Raw genomic sequence first — 23,331 nt, 5'->3', positions numbered from 1 at the left:
CATTAAGCTAGGCTTCTTTTTAAATATTTTTTGTCTTTATTCATTTTTTAAATATTACATTCAAAAAATACGAGGTCCCCATATACTCCCCACCCCCCTCACCCCACTCCTCCACATATAGCAACATTCTCCTCCATCATCATGAGACATTCATTGCATTTGGTGAATACATCTCTGAGCATCGTTGCACCTCATGGTCAATGGTCCACATCATAGCCCACACTCTCCCACGTTCCATCCAGTGGGCCATGGGAGGACATACAATGTCCGGTAATTGTCCCTGCAGCACCATCCAGGACAACTCCAAGTCCCGAAAACACCTCCACATCTCATCTCTTCCTCCCATTCCCCACACCCAGCAGCCACCATGGCCACTTTCTCCACACCAATGCCACATTTTCTTCGATTACTAATCACAATAGTTCATGACTAGAATATCATTAAGTCCACTCTAATCCATATTCTATTCCTCCATCCTGTGGAACTTGGATTGGTTGGGTCCACTCCACATCTATTTCAAGAGGGGGCTTAGATTCCACATGGATGCTGGATGCAATCCTCCTGCTTTCAGTTGTAGGCACTCTTGGCTCCATGGTGTGGTGGTTGACCTTCTTCAACTCAATGTTAACTGAGTGGGGTAAGTCCAATAAACCAGAGTGTAGGAGTTGACGTCTGTTGAGGCTCAGGGTATGGCTATCATATGGTCAATCCAGAGGTTCAGATCCCCTGGATATATATTAAACCCCAGCACCAACTACAATTCTGGTAAAGTATCAGGAAAGGCTTGTGAAAAAAGACCACATCTGAATCCAGCTCCATCACACAGAAACACAAACTCCAAGGAAGGGCCAACTGACATAGCACTGAACTCCACCTGCCATGACCATAGAACCTGTGGGTCTCTGTAGCCCTCAGAAGAACCAATATCCGGGGTTGTATCTACTTTATCTGTCTCTGGGACTCTGCTGAGGTGTGCATAAAGGTGACCCCTCTGATAACCTCCCGGCTCTTTTTTGGAGACTCATAGCCATATAAACTCATTGTCCTTTCCATTTCCCCCATGATTCAGGTCAAAAAGCATTTTTAACTCCTGTTATTATATGTAGACTGAGATATTCTGCTGGTCCAAGTTGAACCTTTTATTCAAGGTTCTTTTCTAGTCACATCATCAGCTGGTACTTGGTAGTATCCCTCAGCGCCAGGGAGGCTCATCCCCAGGAGTCATGTCCCATACTGGTGGGAAGGCAATGCATTTACATGCTGAGTTTGGCTTCGAGACTGGCCACATTTGAGCAACACGGAGGCTCTCAGGAGGGAACTCTTAGGCACTCTGCAGCTCTAGGCCTTGTTCTTATTTCAGGTGCACAGGCTCACAAGCATAGTCATTAGTATCAAGGGCTCATTGTTAGACCTTCATTCTTTTTTGGTCTTTGCTGTTGGAGTTGGGGGATTGTTGCTGTTCCTTTAGGGACTGTGATAGAGCTCCCCTGGCTAGGAACTCAGCACTCCCTCAATTGTTATTTTTAATTGTATCCACTATGAAAATATCCAAACATTTTTATGTACCCTGGATATATGCCCTGTAGAACTCCCTGCCAACCATGTGTCCCCTGTCAATAACATCCCACACCAGTATTCCTCCGCTGCCATTGTTGAACCTCTCTGTGATCCAAAACTTCCTGAAAAGTGAAGCCCAATTTATTGCTAGGTTCCCTAAATAGTAAAATGGAATCTAGCGATGAGTTTAAAGGTTAGATATAGAATACAAATTAATTTGGAAAAATTCTACATCCTATCTTTTTCTTTTCTTTTTTCTAATTATTAAGCTTATCTTCACAAGAGTTTTAGATCACAGCACTTCATATATACAATATACAGTACTCCTACATATCCAACATAAAACCTTTTCCCTTCTATAGCAATAATCTTTTTACATATTCATACTATATTTACTGAAACTGATGTACAGATATTGAGACAATAGCTTTCAAACAAGGTAACATTTGTGTTAACATTGTGGTTTATATTTTAGACTATACAATTTTCTAAATTTTTAGTTATCTTATGTTTTACATTATGATTTACATTTTAGCCTACCAGCCCCTATATATTTTTGGTGTAATTTTACATGTCTTATATCCATCCTTGTGTACTCTTGCAAAACACTTCTATTGCCCACACAGTTACATTAGTTCTATCTATTCAATACCTCTTTCCCCCTCCCCTTAGGGCCCACAGTGACAGTCAATCTTCATTGCTTGAAGTGCCATGTTCAGAGATAGTTGCAATAGTGTTGAGGGCTTGACGTGCTCAACTGCCCTAATGCCCTGGGAGCCACCATTTCTCTTGAGAGATACAGTTCCCTCTATTTGATGGCATAAGTCCTCCCCAGGATGTGGGTATACCTTCACTGTCATTATATGGGTCTCTGACCAATGATATACCCCACTATGGCAAAATGAACATCCACATATTCCCTAGGAGCCTGTCCTACATCAGATTATCCCCTTTAAGCTTCTTAAAGAGGTAATTTTCCTTATTATATTTTTGGAAAGGTTTTCTCAGCATTATACTCTCAACCAAATACCTGACAATCTCCTGTGTTCGTATGTTGCCCCACCCTCCCCCCAATTTCTTGGACAATATTACCCATCCTCCCATCCCTAGCCCCCCTCAAGCCCACAAAACCCCACGCAAAGGTAACCCTATGCCCCCATTTTATCCCTTCCTTGTACATATACTTACCTCCAGCTTATCATAGATTTCACCCATGTAGGTGTCAGCTTACATCCTTCCTCTACCCCCCGATTTCCTGTAAGCCTATCATCCAGTCTCTAGCTCTCTGAGGCAACTTGGTTTACTTATTTCATATCATTGAGGTCATGTAGTATTTGTCCTTCAATGCCTGGGTTGCTTCACTCAACATAAGGTTCTCAAGATTCATCCATGTTATCATGTGTGCTTGTAGTGTATTTGTTCTTAAAGCCGAGTTGTATTCCATTGTATGTATATACCACATTTTATTTATCCATTCATCTGTTGATGGGCATTTGGGTTGATACCAACTTTTGGCGATAGTGAACAATGCTGCTATGAACATTGGTGTGCATATATCAGTTTGTGTCCTTGTTTTCAGTTCTACTGGGTATATATCCAGCAGTGGAATTGCTGGGTCATATGGCAAACCTATGGTTAGTTTTTTGAGAAACCACCAAACTGTCCTCCAGAATGGTTGGATACTTTTGCATTCCCATCAGCAGTGGATGAGTGTTCCCATTCCTCTACATCGTCTCCAGCATTTGTAGTCTTCTGTTTTTTTCACAGCTGCCAGTCTTATGGAAGTAAGATGGTATCTCATTGTAGTTTTGATTTGCATTTCCCTGATAGCTAGAGATTTGGAGCATTTTTTCATGTGCTTTTTAGACATTTGTATTTCTTCTTTGGAGAAATGTCTGTTTAAATCTTTTTCCCATTTTTTAAATGGATTGTTTATCTTTTTATTTTCAAGATATAGGAGTTCTTTATATATGCAGGTTATAAGTCTTCTATCTGATATATGGTTACCAAATATTTTCTCCCATTGTGTAGGCTCTCTTTTCACTTTCTTGACAAACTCCTTTGAGGTGCTGAATGCTTTAATTTTGAGGAGGTTCCATTTATCTATTTGTTCTTTTGCTGCTCATGCTTTTGGTGTGAAGTTCATGAAGCCATTTCTTATTACAAGTTCTTGTATATGCTTCCCTACACTGCTTTCCAAAGTCTTTATGGTCTTGGCTCTTATATTTAGGTATTTGGTCCACCTTGAGTTGATTTTTCTATAAGGTGTGAGATGGTAATCCTCTTTCATTCTTTTACATATGGATATCCAGTTCTCCAGGCACCATTTGTTGAAGAGGCCATTCTCTCCCAGTTGAGAGAGTCTGGTGGCTTTATTATTATATGGCTATATATATGTGGATCTATATCAGAACTCTCAATTCGGTTCCATTGGTCTGTGTGTCTATCCTTGTGCCAATACCATGCTGTTCTCACTACTGTAGCTTTGTAGTATGTTTTGAAGTCAAGTAGTGTGATTCCTCCAATTTCATTTTTCTTTTTCAATATGTCTTTGGCTATTTGGGGCCTCTTTCCTTTCCAAATAAATTTCATAGTTTTTCTAGTTCCTTAAAGAATGCTGTGTTGATTTTTATTGGGATTGCATTGAATGTGTAGATCAGTTTTGGTAGGATAGACATTTTAATAATATTTAGTCTTCCTATCCATGAACAGGGAATATTCTTCCATTTATTTAGGTCTTCTTTGATTTCCTTGAACAGTCTTGTGTAGTTCTCTATGTATAAGTTTTTCACATCTTTAGTTAAATTTATTCCTAGGTATTTGATTTTTTAAATTTACTATTGTAAATGGTATTTGTTTCTTGATTTCCTCCTGATCTTGCTCATTATTGGTGTACAGAAATGCTACTGATTTTTGCACATGATCTTATAACCTGTGACTTTACTAAAGTCATTTATGAGTTCTAGAAGCTTTGTTGTAGACCTCTCAGGGTTTTCTATGTATAGGATCATGTCATCTGCAAATAATGAAATTTTGACTTCTTCCTTTCCAATTTGAATGCCTTTTATATCAAGTTCTTGCCTCAGTGCTCGAGCAAGTACTTCTAAGACAATGTTAAATAGAAGGGGTGAGAGTGGGCATCCTTGTCTTGTTCCTGATCTTAGAGGGAAGGATTTTAGGATTCCACCATTGTAAATGATGTTGGCTGTGGGTTTTTCATATATACTCTTTATCATGTTCAAAAAATTTCCTTGTATTCCAATCTTTTGCAGTGTTTTTATCAAGAAAGGATGCTGTATTTTGTCAAATGCTTTTTCTGCATCTATAGATATAATCATTTGACTTTTTTCCTTCAATCTGCTTATATGGTGTATTACATTGATTGATTTTCTTATGTTGAACCATCCTTGCATACCCAGAATGAATCCCACTTGGTCATGGTGTATAATTCATTTAATGTATTGTTGAATACGGTTAGCAAGTATTTTGTTGAGGATTTTTCATCTAGGTTCATTAGAGAAATTGGTCTGTAATTTTCCTTTCTTGTGGTGTCTTTGTTTGGCTTTGGTACTAGAGTAATGTTGGCATCATAGAATGAGTTCAGTAATGTTCCTTCTGTTTTGATTTTTTGGAAGAGTTTCAGAAGGATTGGTGTTAGTTCTTTCTGGAATGTTTTGTAGAATTCACCTGTGAAGCCATCTGGCCCTGGGCTCTTCTAAGTTGGGAGGTTTTTAATGACTGATTCTATCTCTTTACTTGAGATTGGTTTGTTGAGATCATCAAGTTCTTCTTTCATCAATATAGGCTGCTTATGTGTTTCTAGGAATTTGTCCATTTCCTCTGAAATGTCATTTTTGTTGGAATATAGTTTTTCAAAGTATCCTCTTATGACTGTCTTTATTTCTGTGAGGTCAGTGGTGATATCTCCTTTCTCATTTCTTTTTTTGTGTATTTGCATCTTCTCTCTTTTTCTCTTTGTTAGTCTAGCTAAGGGTTTGTCAATTTTATTGATCTTCTCAAAGAACCAGCTCTTGGTTTTGTTTATCTTTTCAAGTGCTTTCTTATTTTCTATTTCATTTAGTTCTGCTCTTATCTTTGTTATGTATTTCTTTCTTCTTCCTGTGGGGTTACTTTATTGTTTTTTTACCAATTCCTTCAAATGTGCATTTAGTTCTTCAATTTTTGCTCTTTCTTCTTTTTAGGTGTATGAATTTATGGCTATAAATTTCACTCTCAGTACTGCTTTTGCTGCATCCCTTATGTTTTGGTATGTCGTGTTATCATTTTCATTAGTTTCAAGGTAGTTATTAATGTCTTTTGAGATTTCCTCTTTGACACACTGTTTTTCTAAGAGTGTGCTGTTTAATTTCCATATCTTGGTGTGAAATCTGGCCCTCTGACCTTTGCAGATTTCCAGCTTCACTCCACTGTGGTCAGAGATATTATTTTGTATGATTTTGATCTTGCTGAATTCATTGAGCCTTTCTTTGTGGCCTAGCATAAGGTCTATCTTGGAGAATGATCCATATGCACTTGAGAAAAATGTATGTCCTGCTGTATTCAGGTGTAATGATCTGTATATGTCTATTAGATCCAGCTCCTCTAATATACTGTTCAAAGTTTTTATTTATTTAGTGATTCTCTTTTGAGATGTTCTGTCCAAAGTTGATAGTGGTGTATTAAAATCTCCCACTATAATTGTAGAGGCATCTATTCTTTCACTTAGTTTTTCCAGTGTTTGCCTCATGTATTTGGAGGTGCCCTTGTTAGGAGCATAAATATTAATGATTGTTCATTCTTCTTGAGAGATTGTCCCTTTAACTAATATGTAGTATCCTTCGTCTCTCACAATTGTTTTGCATTTAAAGTCTATTTTGTCTGATATTAATACAGCTACTCCTGCCTTTTTTTGGGTTATTGTTTGCTTGTAATATTGTTTTCCAACCATTCACTCTCAACCTCCATGAATCCCTGGGTCTAAGATGTGTTTCTTGTAGACAGCATTTAAATGGGTCATATTTCCTTATCCAATCTCCCAGTCTGAATCTTTTGATAGGTGAGTTTAATCCATTGACATTCAGTGTTATTACTCTCAAGAAATTATTTATGTTAGCCATATTTTGATTGGACTTGTGTTTGTCATATTTTGTTTGTTTTTTTCCTTCTCTTTTTGTCTTTTTTGTTGCTTTTACACTCTCCTCCAGCTCTGCCTCTCCTGTTTTTTCCTTTCTTCCTGCAGAACTCCCTTTAGTATTTCTTGAAGGACAGGGTTCTTGTTGGCATACTCTTTCAATTTCTGTTTATCTGTGACTATTTTGAACTCTCCATCATTTTTGAATGCTAGTTTAGCTGGGTAGAGTATTCTTGGTTGGAAATTTTTTTCTTTTAGTACCTTGACTATATCATACCACTGCCTACTTGCCTCCATGGTTTCAAATGGGAAACCAGCACTTAATGTTATGGAGTCTCCCTTGTAGGTGATGGTTTTCTTTTCTTCTGCTGCTTTTAGAATTTTCTCTTTGTCTTGAGCATTGGATAATTTAGCAAGTATATGTCTTGGGGTGGGCCTGTTGGGATTTATGATGTTTGGGGTGTGTTGTGCTTCTTGGACATGTACATCTATCTCTCTCAGTAGATTTGGGAAGTTTTCAGCCATTATTTCCTCCAACACCCCTTCTGTCCCCTTTCCCTTCTCTTCTCCTTCTGGGATGCCTATAATATGTATGTTTGTGCACTTTGAATTGTCACTCAGATCCCTAAGTCCTAGGTGGATTTTTTCTATCTTTTTATTGATCAATTCTACTATCTGTTTGATTTCAGATGTACTGTCTTCCATGTCACTAATTCTCTCCTCTGCCTCTTCTAATCTGCTGCTCTTTGCTGAGAGTATATTTTTGATTTCTTGAACTGTGGTGTTCATCCCAACATATCTGTTATCTTTTTGCATATGTCTGCAATTTCCTCTCCAAGTGTTTTCTTCATATTGTTAATCTCTTCCTTTACTTTGTTAAGTTGGTCTCTAATATATGTTTTGAGATCTTTAATTACTTGTCTGATGTTCTGCTACCCTTTGTGGTTTTCATTTTGTTCATTGGATTCAGCCATGTTTTCCTGATTATTGGTTTGGTTTGTAGTTTTTTGTTGCTGTCTGGTCATCATTTTATATTGATGGGTTTAATCAGTCCCTTAGCTTCTTTGTCTAGTCTTGGGGATTAATTAGTTATTGTTCTTGTGTAAGTGTTATGTCTTCTTTTTGTCACTTTGTTCTTCTTACTCTATTTTCTTGTTGCTGGCTAAGTTCCCTTTGAAGGAAAATATTAGGGCCAGGAAAAGCAAAATCAATAAGAAAAGTAAATGTGTAAAGTAGTATCGGTAATAAATGTTAACAGAGCAACAATGTGAGATCTGGGAGAATGGATATTAGACTCATGTAAGTTGCGTAGAGTTATAGCAGTAAGTAGAGTACCTATAATGAGATAGTCAACTGAATTTGGGGAGGAATATAGTATGAATTAAAAAGCCAGTGTTTTCATGAGAGAGAGAAAGAGAAAAGAAAGACAATAATATCAAGAGTGTATAAAAGACAGAAAACAGAACAAAGGTATTAGAAATTAAAAGTTAGACAATTTGGGGGCCAAAGAAAGGGAGGTGGAAAGTAAGAGAGATAGTAGATGATGGAGGATAGCAAGATGTGGGAGAAAGGGGATAGTGTAGGTGGCCAAAATCAATTCACACAGAAAAGAGGAAATGGAGGTTGAGGAAACACAGTAAATGGGAAGTACTCCCTGCAGCACCTATTATATAAATAAAATAAAATAAAATAAGAAGAAAAAGAAGGAAAAGAAAAAAAAGAGAAGAAAAAAAGGGTGTGGGCAAAGAAAAGGGAGGGAAACAAGCAAGAAAAAGAAAAGGAGAAAAAAAAAAAACCTAAATAAACGAAAAAGGACCTTAGGGGATAAAATGGGAGAAAAGACCAGGAGATAATGCAATATTAGCAACCAAGACAAAAAACAAAAAACAAACAGAAAAAACCACAGATGCCGAGGGCTAGGATAATCAAGCAGATGGACCTCAGAACACAGTAGATTCAGGAATGGGAAGTCTGTGATCTTGCAGACTCAAGGTGTGTGAGTTTCTGGAGTGTGGGCCACCAGGGTTTATGGGACACAGACCTGGGAACCATGCACTCAGTTAACAGGGGGCCTGGGAGCACCACAGGGCAACACAGCCTTCAGGGATCCCCACAGCTGGGCACCAGCCCTAGGGGGTCCTTTTTGCAGACTCTGAGCTCCATGTCAGAAACCCAAAATTCCACCTCTCACAAGAATCTCTTCTATCACTGTCTCACCAAATCGACATGCAGATACCTCCTGCCCTGCAATCCCCTGAAACAACCTACTGGAGGTGCTGCTACACTACAAAGAGTTCAGGGACCACCCCGGATGGGCCGCCAGCCCTAGGTGGAAGGATTCCTCCTAGAACTTCTGACCTCCGTGTCAGAAACCGAAAGTTCCACCTCTTGCAAGAATCTCCTCCATCACTGTCTCACCAAATTGACTTGCAGTCACCTCCCACCCTGTAAGCCCCCAAAACAGCCTGCTCAGGGCTTGGGAACTCCCCAGCACAGCAAAGCCTCCAGGAATCGCCACCACTGGGCCTCCAGCGCCAGGGAGAATCGTCCTGCGCCCAGCCCCAACCTCCATGAAAGAGACCCAAAATTCTACCTCTTACAAGAATCTCCTCTGTCACCGTCCCACTAAATCGACATCCAGACACCTCCTGCCCTGCAAACACCCGAAACAGCCCGGTCCATTAGTACTCCAACCCTACTCAGCCGCTTCTTTGCAGGAGAGATTATGAAGTGCACTCACTCAGACGCCATCTTGCCCCGCCTCCCTAGGCTTCTTAAGAGATGAATAAAATATAACAGCCTTTGGAATGAAAAGCCCTTCTTTTCCTCACTCCCAATCTGTCCTTATTCTGTTCTTCTAGGGAAAAGAATGCAGTCAAGACATTTGTATTGTGATGACCATGAATCTGGAGACTGAATCTGAAAATCTTTTGCGCTTAGTACCAGAAGGAACTACCACATTTAGATTCAGATATCCTATAAGTATAACACTTCTTTTGCTTTGGAAATACATGACTAAAGATTTTAATGCTCAACATTTAAAAATTCAAAGAGCATGTCAATTTAAAAAGAAATAAAGTTAACTTGGGTTTCCACCAACCAGAGATAATTTTGTGTATCACACCAGTGATATTTTGTGTATATCCTTCAGTTCTTTTGTTCTAGCTCTCTTTTTACTGTCCACATACTAGTGGTTTCAAAAGTAATTTTAGATTAAAAATTCATGCATCACTTCAGAATCCCATAACTTAATAATTTTATTTATAATAAATGTTGTTGTTAAAATAGTTTTAGATTTACAGGATGATTGTGAACATATTACAAAAAGGTTCTGCAAACACAGCATCCTGTCCCCCCTACTTTGTAATGCCTCATATTAGAATGATCCATTTGTCTCAAGTAATGAAACAATATGACTATTAAGTAAAGTCCATACGTCACCCAGATTGCCTTCATTTATACCCTAAGTACTTTTTCTTTTCCAGAATCCTGTCCAAGTTACCAAATTACATTTAGTCATTGTATCTCTTTAGGCTCCCCTTGGCTGTTAACCAGAATTTGTTTTTAAAGACCTTGACAGCTTGGAGGAATACTGGGCAGGCCGTTTATGGAGTGGGCTCCGTTGGGCTTGTCTGATGATTACTTCTAGATTGGGCCTGGGTGACCTGTTTTGGGGAAGAAGACCAGAGAGGTCAAGTCCCAGCTCAGCAGAGCACATCGAGAGTCCATGCTATCAACAGGATGCACCTTCACTGCTGTTCACATTCTCTCCTGGCTGGAAGAGTGTTAATTAGGGTTTTCTGCCATGAAATTACTCTATTTTGCCCCTTTCTATATTGTCTTCCTTGGAGAGAGTCATTATGCAGAGGCTATATTTAAGAGGTAGGTAATAAGGAAATAACCCCTTGAGGTGGGGGCACCTATATAAATTATTTAGAATTCTTCTGTATGACAAATTGGTTACTTCTCCCCATTAATGATTTTTCAGTCTTTTATTTATATCAGTAAAGAGGATGTATATTTAATTCTCGCTTTGAGTTACAAAGAAACATGACTACATTTTATACCTCGAGTTCTGGCCTTGATCATTTTAAGCTCTTTCTGTTGACAAGGTCTGTGTCCTTTCTACAGACTATTTTTTCTAGCACTCCCTTACTTTTGATAGTACAGATGCCTCAGGCTCATCTGCAGGACTATAATCAGTCATTTCTCCAAGGAGCCCAGTTGCTATTAGGGGAGATGGTATTAGAAGCCAAGATATGGGGACGAGGTATTAATGTTGTTACTGGTACATCATTCCTTCTAGGTCCTCTCAGCGAACAGGGATATAAGGGAAACAAGCACTTAATTTTTACACCTCCTGGTTGCATACTTAGTTACCCACTCTAGTGTTTCCAGCTTTTCCCAGTTGTGCCTGCACACCCATGTATGTAACAGCCCATTCAATCTGCAGCTGTACCATTTCCTCAGGACATATTTCTCCATATATAAGACCAGCTGAGTAGTGTGCACATTTTAATGCTCTTGATCAACATGGTATCCATCATGATTCACGCTCACAGCACCTCTTCTTAGATAAATAAAATATTCCGTTCTATTTCCAAATATTGTTTCCTCTGATTAGCCAGGAATATGCTCTCCAACAGGTATTATGGGAGAGGCTGAAAGGGGACTGGAGTGATCCTGAGACCAAGACAGAGGGCCCAAGCCATCAGTAAATGGAATGGGCAGTAAAATGCAGTCTACGATGATGGTAGGTCAGATCCCTCAACTCCACCTGCTGAATATTTAGGTTAGAATATGATCCGGAAAGGAACCTTGACCATCAGGAAGATGCCCAAGTGTTATATGTTGAGCTTCATTGACAGTGGAAGTTGGATGGGGAGCAATTAGAGCTATAAGCACCATAGGAACTGGTGCTTATTAGAAAATGATAAAAATTTTTGAGATGGAAAAGGTTAAAACCATTTGCTCCAAAGAAAGGCAATATTGAACAATACATTATTTTATAAATCTGCTTTATTTGGCAATTACATACAGCAAAGAGCAGAGGAAACATCACAGAGTTATAGTGTTTTAACATCATTGGACTCATCACTTCACGACCATGGCTAGGGACACTCCCAGCCCTTGTAAGACGGGCACTCCTTGGCCCCTGGAATCAAAGGGAATTTGTCCTCTTCTGAATTAAAAAAGGCTCAGGTTTTACAATTAAAACGGTATGAGATCATTTTTGGTAATGTTCAATTCAGATAGCAGATGTTGGATGCAAGAGATTGGTATTTAGGAAAAAAGTGATGTTTGTGATATAGTCAGTTGTGATTAAAGTATGGCGTGAAATTAGAGTTTGACATCCTGATGTTGAGCAAAGGAAGCTCAGGTGGAGCAGGCGTAGACAGAGAAGAGAAGTAAGAGCCAAAGAAACATTAGCTCTAACTCACAGAGAAAGATAGGGCCAGAGCCCAGGAGAAGCAACCTGACATCTGCATGACCACTAAGAGGGACTGGGCAGCTCAACAGGGGACCTTGACACAGGGAATCTCAGAACTGGTGGCAGATCTTCAATGCTTGTAGCTCTTCCTGCTGGAGGACGAGGTGGTGGTATATTTGATGGTGGAACTGCTGCCCCCAGCAGAGCTGAGGCCACTGCCAATGCCTCTGCCACTGCCAGAACTGAAGCCGCCTCCAAGGCTCTGACCACTGCTGTAGGAGTAGCCGCTGCCTCCTCCCAGGCCCAGGCCACTGCTGACCCCACTGGAGCCGCCATAACCACCTGAGACGGTGGACTGCACCACGGCTGTGATGAGGAGGGGACAAAGAAAAACACACGGTGAGACTCGTTCTGCAGCCTGGGACAGTCAGAGGAGTGCAAAGGCAGGGAGGAAGGCAAGCAAAAATACTTACAGATGTTAACCTGTCCAACGCCTTCCCCTTGCAGCCTATGAGAGGAAACAGGGAAGATGAGAGCTCAGAGACCCATTACCTAGATCAGTATGGAACCTCTCAATTGGTAGGACAGTCTATGAGGAAAATGTACTTTCAGTCATTTCTAAGACTAAAACTCATGGCCATAGCCATAAGGTCCTAAAATTGAACTAACTGGTGGGCACTAGGAGATACACCCTGAGGTCTGAGGAAGCACTTGAGTTAATCACCTGCACTCCTCGCCTTCCAGCAGCTTCCTGTAGGTGGCGATCTCCACATCCAGGGACAGCTTGACATTCAGGAGCTCCTGGTAGTCCTTCAGTAACTGGGCCATGTCCTGCTTTGCCTTCTGCAGAGCATCCTCCAGACTTTCCAGTTTATTCCTGGCGTCTTTGAGTGCCATCTCCCCACGCTGCTCAGCATCGGCAATGGAAGCCTGCAGATTGGCATTCTAGAGGAGAAACGCAGGGGGCATGAATTCGTATTCTGGTTTCCAGTGGAGTCTAACCTGGTTCTTCTTTCTCAGTGAGGAAAAATCTGTCAGCACAGAGTTGGTGGATAAGGATCCCTTGTATTTCTTATCTCATCTCTTCATGTTCTGCAAACCGGTCAATACTGGGACTTTTACTGAACCTATGGTTGGTGCTAGGGTTGGTGTATTCTCAGGAGACTTGAATCTCTGGACTGTTCATGTGTCAGCTGGGCCCTGAGCCTCAGGTGAGTTGCAACTCCTACTCTCTGGTTCGTTGGACTTACCCAGGTCAGCTAATAGGGAGGTGAAGATGGTCAACCACCAAGGAATCAAGAGTGCCTAAAACTGCAAGCAGGAGAATTGCATCCATTATCCATGTGGGATCTAAGCCCCCTCTTGATATGGAGGTGGAGTGGGCATTACTGTCCCAGGGTCCACAGGATGGAGGAATAAAATATGAATTAGAGTGGACTTACTGATATTCTATTATAAAACTATTGTGACTAGTAATGGAAGAAATTGTAGCATTGATGTGGAGAAAGTGGCCACAGTAGATGTTGAGGGCAGGGAGAGGGAAGAAGAGATGGAATATGGGGCATTTTCAGGACTTGGAGTTGTCCTAAATGATATTGCAGGGACAGATGCTGGACATTATATATCCTGCCAGAACCCACTGAATGGACTGGGGGAGAGTGTCAACTACAATGTAAACTATTATCCATGCAGTGCAGCAGCGCTCCAAAATGTATTCACCAAATGTGATGAATGTGCCACAACGATGAAAGAGGTTGTTGATGTGGGAGGAGTGGGTGTGGGGGTGGGGGGTGGGGTATATGGGAACCTCTCATAATTTTTTAATGTAAGATTTTTGTGGGAAAAAAAAACTCTGGGAACCACTTGAGAAAAATCTATGCCCCTTAGTGTTAACCACCCTGTATGAGGATGAGGGCACTGATTATGAGAGCCACTAGTGTACCAAGACCAGGGGACCTTGGAAGAAAAGGAACTATGGCTTTATTTTGAGTATTATCTCCAAAGTCATACGTGGACCAGAGTTGACAGTGTCTTGCTTGAACACTGCTCAGTTTTTACAATGTTACTAACATTCATGCTGTGGTGAGTTTTCCATGAACCTCCTGAAAACATGTGTTCCGCCTCCCTCAGAGTGATTTATGCATTTGGGAAGGTCTGGTCTTCATCCTCTCCTTAACTATACTTTCTTCTTCTTGATTCATGACTGAACTTGCAACATCCTTCCCCAAATCTTGTGGCCTTCCTTTCTACCTAATTGTTCCTTGTTAGTCTCCAAGCCAATTATTTATCTTAGGTCAACTATTTCATCCCTCTCTCCCAAATTACCACTCCCATTGCCATGGGTCTGGTTCTGTCCATGCATTTCCAACATTTCTCAGGCTTGGATTAATCTCTCTTCATGTTACAGTGCACTAAAAGCAACCACCACAATTCCTACTCTCTCCTCCTGTTCCGTGCCTAGAAATTTGACCACGATGGTTGAGGACAGCCTCATCGTAGAGGAAGGTAATGGCGTTTTCATCCACACTGCCCACCCACACACACCCCGTACCTGCTTCTTGACATGGTCAATCTCTGATCTCAGTCTCTGGATCACGCGGTTCATCTCAGCAATCTCCTGCTTGGTGTTGCGCAGGTCATCCCCGTGTCTGCCTGCTGTGACCTGCAGCTCCTCGTACTGTGGTCCAAAGGGAGTGAGAAAATGCATATGAATTCTACCAAGTTAAGGATGTCCTCACTCTCAATCATGCGTTTAATAAGTTTGAACACAATGGCTTCTTCTCAAGGGACTTCAGGGGAATTTGGTGTTACAAGACGGTTAGATATTAAACATTAGAATCACAAACCATCCTTATTGTGGCTCCACTGACTGCTTAGTTCTTCTTGATGCTTGTGTGGATTACTAAGCTCTGAAGCCAGTTTCCATGGTGAAGCTAAAAGCAAAGATCACTAGCTCTATACCTAGGGTAGCTCTCCCCCTGTGTTGGAGTCTTTGAGTGAACAGACTTGTGCATAAAATCTGTGTGTCCACTAATTGTGACAGGATGCACACCCTGTGTAAAGACCCTAGAACAGATCCTGAAGGAAGTCTGCAGTCTTGCTGGGCTTTGTAACTGGACCTTTGAGGTAGGGCCACATGGATTCGTCACAGCTGCCAACTCCCCGCTCACCTTGGTCTGGTACCAGGACTCGGCCTCGGCCCGGCTGCGGTTGGCGATGTCCTCGTACTGGGCCTTGACCTCGGCGATGATGCTGTCCAGGTCCAGGGAGCGGTTGTTGTCCATGGACAGCACCACGGACGTGTCTGAGATGTGAGTCTGCATCTGGGACAGCTCCTAAAGAACATAACATTATAAGATCATGTTTTCCAGGTACAATTATAGGGGACCCCAAACCCAACTTTCCTCCTCCCTTGCTGGAACCCCATTAGACTAAGTAAAAGGGAGTTGGAGATGGGAAGTGGATTTGGCTCAACGGATACAGCATCTGCATACCACATGGGAGGTTCAGGGTTCAAACCCAGGGCCTCCTGACCGTGTGGTGAGCTGGTCCACATGCAGTGCTGATGTGCACAAGGTGTCCCCCACGTAGGGGAGCCCCACGCGCAAAGAGTGTGCCCTGTAATGGGAGCTGCCCAGCGCGAAAAAAGGGCAGCCTGCTCAGGGAGGCACTGCACACACGGAGAGCTGACACAGCAAGATGATGCAACAAAAAAAGAGACACAGATTCCCAGTGCCACTGACAAGAATAGAAATGGACAGAGATGAACACACAGTGAATGGACACAGAGCAGACGACAGGGTGGGAGGGAAGGGGAGAGAAATAAATTTTTAAAAAAAAGGGAGCTGGAGATGCTTACCTCGTTATACAGGACCCTCAGGAAATTGATCTCCTCTGAAAGACCATCCACCTTGGCTTGCAGGTCAACCTTATTCAGGTAGGCAGCATCGACATCCTGAGGAAAAGACCAGCAACGTGGAGTCAGCTGTGCTTGCCCCTTCTACTCTCTCCCATATCTGGGCAGGGACATACCCTCCCCTCCTTCCGCAAGGAAACCTCAATCCCTGATCCTATCGCTCACCTTCTTCAGAGTCACAAATTCATTCTCTGCTTGGGTGCGCTTGTTGATTTCATCTTCATACCTAGAACAAGAGAAGAATAAGACATACTTGAGGCAGTTGGAAAGACAATATGGAAAATGGAAACTGGGAGTCAATTCTTTCTCTGAAAGGTGATTTTCTTTATGACACTGATTTGTAATTTTCATTTCCATTGAACATGAAAAGCAATTGGTATCACAGGTGGATACCTCATGATACCTTCCCTCTAACTTTCCGTGTTTCAAGCACTGAGCCCTACTTCTCTGCTTTAACTCACCTTTTCTTCATGTCCCCCAAGGTGTCCTGTACATTTCTGAGCTCTGAGTCCAGGCGACCTTTCTCCACATGGAAAGTTTCCAGCTGCCGTTTGAGGTTGTTGATGTACTGCTCAAACAGAGGGTCCAGGTTCTGTGTCACAGTCTTGGGTCCCTGCTCTTGGAGCAGGGCCCATTTGGTCTCCAGGACTTTGTTCTGCTGCTCCAGGAACCGCACCTGGAGAGCAGAGAAGGTGGCACATGTCAGACAAAGGAAGGAAGAAGCAAGTGTCCATATTGTTAGGTCCCGAAGTGGGCCTGGAGGTCCCCATGGTGGTGACTGCTCCAGAGCATGTACAGAGCTCAGGCTGAGAGATCTGGACTGCTGAACTTTTTCCCTAACACAACCCACAGAAACCCACCAGAGAAACTCCCCATGGAACCTTGTGATTTTCTCACTCTGCAATTTATGGAGTTGATCAGAGAATTACAACACTTTCTGATTCTTGGAAAGCTGAATAATAAACAGACCTTCAAAATACATTTACCTAGTATATTGTCTGAATCCTTTATTTTACATAAAACTTTAATATAAGCGATTTGAAATGGTATATAGTGAATAGACTCTAACCTAACTTCCCCCTTAACACGAGTCTCTTCTTTTTTTTTAAGATTTATTTTTATTTGTTTATTCTTACCCACCATTGTTTGCATTTGCTGCTTGCTCATGTGCTCATCTTCTTTAGGAGGCACTGGGAACCGAACCCAGGACCTCCCATGTGTTGGCCACTGGCCCATTTGCTTGAGCCATATCTTATTCCCCTGAGTCTCTTCTAAAACAATCTTGACAGGCATCCATCCATTCCCTGTTTCTAGCATAAATTCACTTCTCTGTGGATTATTCAGAGATCTGTCTCTTTAATTCATTGGGATAGAATGCACTTTTTTTCTATTTTTTGCTTCTCCCTAGAGCAGTTCTTGACTGGCCTTTTCTTGGTAATCCCCTAACCCTTCAGAGGTAAAATCATCCCACGCCATTCCTCATTTACTTGTCTACGATTTAGGCTTATCAAGAGTTTACACTTAGGCACAAATGAGGGCCATTCAAGAGAGTCACTAGTCTACCTGATTTCTAGCACTTTCTTCCTGTGTTCAGCAAGGAGCAAGTCAGTCATCCCCATGAAAATCTCATCTGAGTCTCTTCCTCCTGCTTCCTAAGTTCTCCCCACCCCTGCCCACCCATTCTATTGTTTCTCTAGCAGGGTCTCACCTTGTCGATGAAGGAGGCAAACTTGTTGTTGAGGGTCTTGATCTGTTCCCGCTCCTCGGTCCTCACCCGCTGGATGGTGGGGTCGATTTCCAGGTTCAGAGGAGTGAGGAGATTCTGGTTGACCGTGACCTCTTGGATGCCACCAGGGGGGCAGACGGGGAAGCCAGAGCCCCCGTAGCCACCACCAAACCCAGCTCCACCACCAAACCCAAATCCACTACTAGCTCCAGTGCTGAAACCAAATCCGCTCCCGGCTGCTCCTCCAATGCCAAAGCCTCCCCCAACTCTGCCACCATAGCCGCTTCTCATGGCATAGCTGCCCCCTCCCATGGAGATCCTCCCGGAGCCCCCCATGCCGATGAGGCTGCGGCTCCCAAAGCCAGCTCCTCTGCAAGCTGCACCCAGGCCCCCACTGCCCCTGGAGCGGGACACAGACACGCTGCTGAAGCCCGAGCGGCAGACCCCAGGGACTCTGGCCGAGCCGGCACTGAAGCCACGGCAGCTGCTGCTCTGGGTTCTCATGGTGGATTTGCAAGACATGGTTCCCTGAAGAGGTGAAGGCTGAAGAAAGCCTGGGCAGCTGGAGTGTAGAGCTGAGAGGAGGGGAAGTAGGAGATGGGCCTCCTGGTAGCTGGTTATATACGGAGAAAATGGGCTGGGCTCAGTGCTGGAAGGTGAGCTTGCAGATTGGGAAGGGCTGGGCTTTACAAATAGTGAGATCACCCCCAGTCTCTGTTAAGGTATGGAGTATGAAGAGTGCTCTCACGGCTTCTTTTAGTCATAGAAAAATTCTCTTACCTCCAGCCTTCCCTTGATGAACACAATAAGGTGGTATGCAAATTCACCCAAGTCATGACTTAGTCATGTTCTTAAACAAAGGGGACAAGGAGCTGATCTGTGATAATTGTCCCTTCTTTCTGCTTACTCAGATACTCCCCAGTATGTCCCCTTCCCACACTGGTTTCTCCTCCACAGCACCACCTTCCCAACCAGGGTGGGACTCTCCCCCAGGCCTTGAGGCATTTCCCAGTGACCTGAGCAAAGGTGGCCTGATGGTTTTTGTTCTCCAGGTTTGAATCGCTTCTTCTGGAGCACCCGGCCTTCATCCCTGGGGTCTGCGCGTTAGGATGGAGCCTTCATGGAAGACTCAACTTTCGTTTGAAAGGCAAGAGAAAAAGAGAAGTTGAGGTTTTACACTGTGAGGAGTACATGTGCCTTGAGCCATGTGTGATAAGCTGCCCAATTGCCACTTTCCTGAGAGGACAGAAGCAGACATGCCCCAAGGCCACTCTTCACAGAATCTTGACTTCTGAAAATGGTTCATCTCCATGCCTGCAACCCTTTCCCAATACTGCCTTTCCCTTTTAGCTCATCCTCATATCCATTTTTCTTTGCATTTGAAATTCATAGGCACCTTTTTTTCTTCTTTTTCTGCTCTTTTGGAAAGTTCACTTCGACTTTTAATTTAAATAATTGGAAGAAAGCAGCACAAAAATCATTAAGGAAGTCACTGAATTTTTATTCCCACCGTATTTGACATTTCTTAAGAATCAAGGAGCAGACATTTGAATGTTGTGTGTACAGAAGGTTGAAGGGTATACAGTAGCAGTGAATCATAAAAATGTGCCCTTACAAGCGGGATGATGTCACAAGTAGATTTCAAATATATATTTCGAACCACAGTGCTAGAAATCTCAATTCCTTAAGTAGTTTCTCAGAGGGAAGGCAGGCCATCGAATGTAAGTATTACTTGCATTGGAAGGGAATGATATTGAATTTTATTTTTACAGTCCATGCATAAAGTACTGTTTATGAAGAGAATTGAGAGCAATTCTAGGCATGTTTTCTTACAAGAACATTTGGTTAAATGGATAACTGTGGGAGGAAAGACAAACTCCCACATTGAGATCAGCCTGAGGAAAACTCTTGTTTCTATTTTACAAGCAGTCCCATCTCTCTTACATTTTGGGGGACATCAATTCCAGGAGAGTAAGGTGTTCCCTGCCCAAAGAAGGTACTAAGTCAGCGTCTGACAGGAAAGGGGCACCTTTCCAAGACAACGGAAGCATCGCCCCTCCCTCCATGCTGATTGCACAATAGTTGATGGAGAATGTGCCTCCACCCAGTTCTGGGAAAGAAGATTTCCTTCTCTTGGCACCACATTCTGAACCACTGTGCTTTCTTGGAATGAAGGCTTTAGTTGTCATGGATGGTGCCAGGAGGTGTAGGAAGGATCAAAAAATTACGTGGAAGCAGTAGGCATTTGCCCAATATCCTTAGCATAAACTACACTCTAGGCACTTTCTTTTGGTGGCAGAGTCTCTAGATCCCCAATACTTTTGATCTGTTCCTTAAGTTAGACCATTATGTTTACCTTGTTAGTTGAGCAATGCAATAAATACTGATGCTGGGATGGCCCTTTTTTGTTCCCCTCCATGCTGGGAGCTCTGAAACAAAGGGAAGGAAATTGAAAGGAGAGTTTGTTTGCCCGTGTGCTGATGGTTCTCTGAAGAACTGAGCCTCTGTGTGTCTGCCTAGGTTGCTTTCCAAGCTGGCATTTTTCTTGTGGTGCCAGATGTACATTGCTCCCAGCATCTCCCGGCAACAGCAGCGTGGCTCTATCCCTTTTGTTCCGCATTAGGAAGCTTAGTTCTGGGCTCCTGGGACTGGAGTGAGGGAGGGGCCCGAGCACTTTCCAACCGAGAGGGGGGACTCTGCACAATGAGTGGCTCCTTTTGGCACCCTGGCTCCGGCTTCAGTTCCAGTTCCGATCCTTTCTCACTGCAGACAAGCCTACTACCTTGGAGTGGGTAGTAAAGGGAGTGGTAGAGATCCCAAGCCTCCCACAGTGGAACCCCATGGAAATGAGGACGGTAAAATCCCACAGCCTTAATCTGTTTCACAAGACTCTTGGGTAGCTTCCTCTTGCTCCCCTCTCAGCTTCATATGCCACCCACCCACCCCTCAGAAATGATTTGAAGGTGGGGAGAGCACCACGCTCTTTATTTCCCATCTGGGTCTGGCACATGCTCTTTTCTCCAACTAGAACAGAATACTTGCTGATGGAGCTTTTCCTTCTTCTGGCTGACTTCCCCTCAGCTCTCAAGTCTTGGTTTAGGCATTCTCCTCCTACCATCGCAGCGACATCCTAATGGCCAGTTGCTCTCGTCTCTACTAGACTGTAAGTAACCTGAGCCAGGAATTGTGCTTCCTTACGTTGAACACCTGGCCCAGTGCCTGGCTTTTCATAGGTGCTTAGGGGGAAGGGGCACCCCTAGAACCTACTCAGAGAGGGGTGTGCTGGAATGAGAGAGATTGCTAAATAGACAGGATTTTTTGTTGAAGTCAGTTGTTAAAGCGTTGGTAACTGGATACTCCCCTGAGGGTAGTATTTACACCATGGAAATTAGCAAATGCTGTCAATCAGGGTTTATGTTTTTTCCCCAGAGAGCTGGTAAGTCAGATGGTTGTCCCTTCTCTAATGTGGGCAAAATCCCATAACGCCCAGTTATTAGGTGGTGCTTTGGTGACTGGGGTTCTGGAATTGATGTTGACTAGGTGAAGGCACTAAGGGGTACAGCTGAGTGCCAGTAGAAGCATTGCTTCCCACTTCCTCTCCCTTCAGCTTTTTGATTAACTCCAAGTCTCCCAGGACACTGACCAAGTAGGGAGCTCAAGGTTACACTTATTAAAGATGTTCTAGAATATCCTTTAATTTCCCGGTCCACAGCCTGCTAAGCACATCTTAATGACTTCAGACAGTAATACTGGTTCTCGATAAGCAACTCCTTTCAAACATTCCCCCAGGTCGAGTCAGCAAGGAGTTCCCTTGCTATTTTCGCTTCTGTCACAACTGCCTTTGCCAGGTGATTGGGTGTGAGACTACCCCACACAAGCCCTCATTCCTCTGGCGCTGGGTTCACCTCCACCGTAGCACACGGGAAGGGACAGCCCAAGATACTCCCCTTTAGGCCTTCACTTCCCCCAGTATGAACTGCTCGTCCTTCCACGTGTCGTCTCCACCCGGTCTTGCCACTGGCAACTGCATGGCTGCTCCCCACCCCTGTTGCATAGCCCACTTTTGGGAGTACCCGCTCACCTGGACCACAGCCTTTCTGGCCTGGAGGCCCCAGACTTTTCCATTAGCCTCCTTGCCTTTATTCTCTCTCCCTTCTTTCTTCCTACACAGACTTTAAAATATTTGCTTCCTGGAATTTCTTTTGGATTCTCCCATGCACTCATTCCCCCAGCAACAAACCCAACTGTGCATCACATCAAACTCTAGTGCCTCAATCATTCTATCCAGTACTTCCTTTTAAAGAGTCCAGGCTCTGATTATCGGTTTCCAAGCCCTGCTCAGAGGGGCACATCTCAGGAAAGCTCTACCCAGTTCTATGCAGTCAACAGCATACATTAATTGATGTGGAGGCAGTGGCCATGGGAGTTGCTGAAGGCAGGGAGAGGAAAAAAAGAGGTGTGATATTGGGTAATTTTGGGGACTTGGAGTTGTGCTGTAATCCATGCTTTGTAGCAGGGTTCTAAAATGTATTCACCAAATGCAATGAATGTACCACACTACTGAAAGAATTTGTCGATATGGGTAGAATGGGGCATGTGGGGAGTAGGATATATGGGAACCTTTTATATTTTTTAATGTAACATTTTGTGTGATCTATGTATCTTAAAAAAAAAAGATACTAATAAAAAAAGAGCATATTGGTAAATCTACCAACAGGGGATTCAACAGGATCTTTTACACTGCTGACACTGTCTGATGCACAGACGAGGCCTGGGACTGGAGATGTGGAAGTCAAACTACCCTTAGAAAGGGTATTTGGTTGGTGTAAGTTCCCTGCCACAACTGCAATCACATTCTTTGTACAAGGGTGACTCCCACCCCGGCCCCAAAAGATGTAACATCACAGCACGGAAAGAAGAGCTGCTCTGGCTCCCTGTGCTGGCTGATGATGGCCTGCCCGTGTGCACAGCCCAGGAGCCAGCAGAGGACGATGGGGGTGGGTGGGGAGGTGGGGAATGTGACTCCCCAGGAGGGAGAGCAGCCTGCTGGGCCCCTCTCAGCCAGCGTGGCCCCCCGGATCCAGGGCAAACCCATATCGACAACTTCTTTCATTAGTGTGGTACATTCATTGCATTTGGTGAATACATTTTAGAACCCTGCTACAAAGCATGGATTACAGTTTACGTTGTAGTTTACACTCTCTCCCAGTCCACTCAGGGGATTCTGGCAGGATATATAAAGTCCTGCATCTGTTCCTGCAATATCATTCAGCACAACTCCAAGTCCCAAAAATTACCCAATATCACACCTCTTTTTTCCTCTCCCTGCCTTCAGCAACTCCCAAGGCCACTGCCTCCACATCAATGATACAATTTAATTTCTTCCATTGCTAAAGCTTTATCTTCAAATTCCCCAACACCACCTAACAGGGAATCCCCTGGGAACAAATTTGAGTGACCCTGGTAGAGAATGAGGTCAGCTAGGAGGGCTCATGAGAGATGAGGAGGGGGAATTGTGAAAGGAGAGGTGCCCTGGCCGATCCGTTAGATTCCCCTCTAACTTACGCTTG

General features: G+C 43.2%; 1 protein-coding gene across 1 annotated transcript; it reads right to left on the bottom strand.

Annotated features, from left to right (window-relative positions):
- Positions 1 to 11,692: 11,692 nt before the first annotated feature.
- On the bottom strand, positions 11,693 to 18,364 carry KRT6A (keratin 6A). The gene is made up of 9 exons (XM_023589515.3): positions 17,744 to 18,364; positions 16,497 to 16,711; positions 16,201 to 16,261; positions 15,979 to 16,074; positions 15,290 to 15,454; positions 14,671 to 14,796; positions 12,844 to 13,064; positions 12,593 to 12,627; positions 11,693 to 12,485 (listed from the first exon to the last, which is right to left on the bottom strand). The coding sequence occupies exons 1-9, from the start codon at positions 18,281 to 18,283 to the stop codon at positions 12,250 to 12,252; spliced, it is 1,695 nt and encodes a 564-aa protein (XP_023445283.1). The 5' UTR covers positions 18,284 to 18,364; the 3' UTR covers positions 11,693 to 12,249.
- Positions 18,365 to 23,331: the final 4,967 nt, after the last annotated feature.

Source organism: Dasypus novemcinctus, chromosome 12, assembly GCF_030445035.2.
Source record: "Dasypus novemcinctus isolate mDasNov1 chromosome 12, mDasNov1.1.hap2, whole genome shotgun sequence".
Lineage (NCBI taxonomy): Eukaryota > Metazoa > Chordata > Mammalia > Cingulata > Dasypodidae > Dasypus > Dasypus novemcinctus.
The sequence above is the reverse complement of the archived record's forward strand: the minus strand, read 5'-3'. Positions and strand labels throughout refer to the sequence as shown.

Excerpts from the sequence above, each read along its gene's own strand:
- KRT6A (XM_023589515.3), bottom strand. The coding sequence starts at position 18,283 with ATGTCTTGCAAATCCACCATGAGAACCCAGAGCAGCAGCTGCCGTGGC. Across the intron at positions 15,455-15,978 it reads TGAGGGTCCTGTATAACGAG|GAGCTGTCCCAGATGCAGAC; the intron begins GTAAGCATCTCC and ends TATGTTCTTTAG. Across the intron at positions 14,797-15,289 it reads AGTCCTGGTACCAGACCAAG|TACGAGGAGCTGCAGGTCAC; the intron begins GTGAGCGGGGAG and ends TTTGGACCACAG.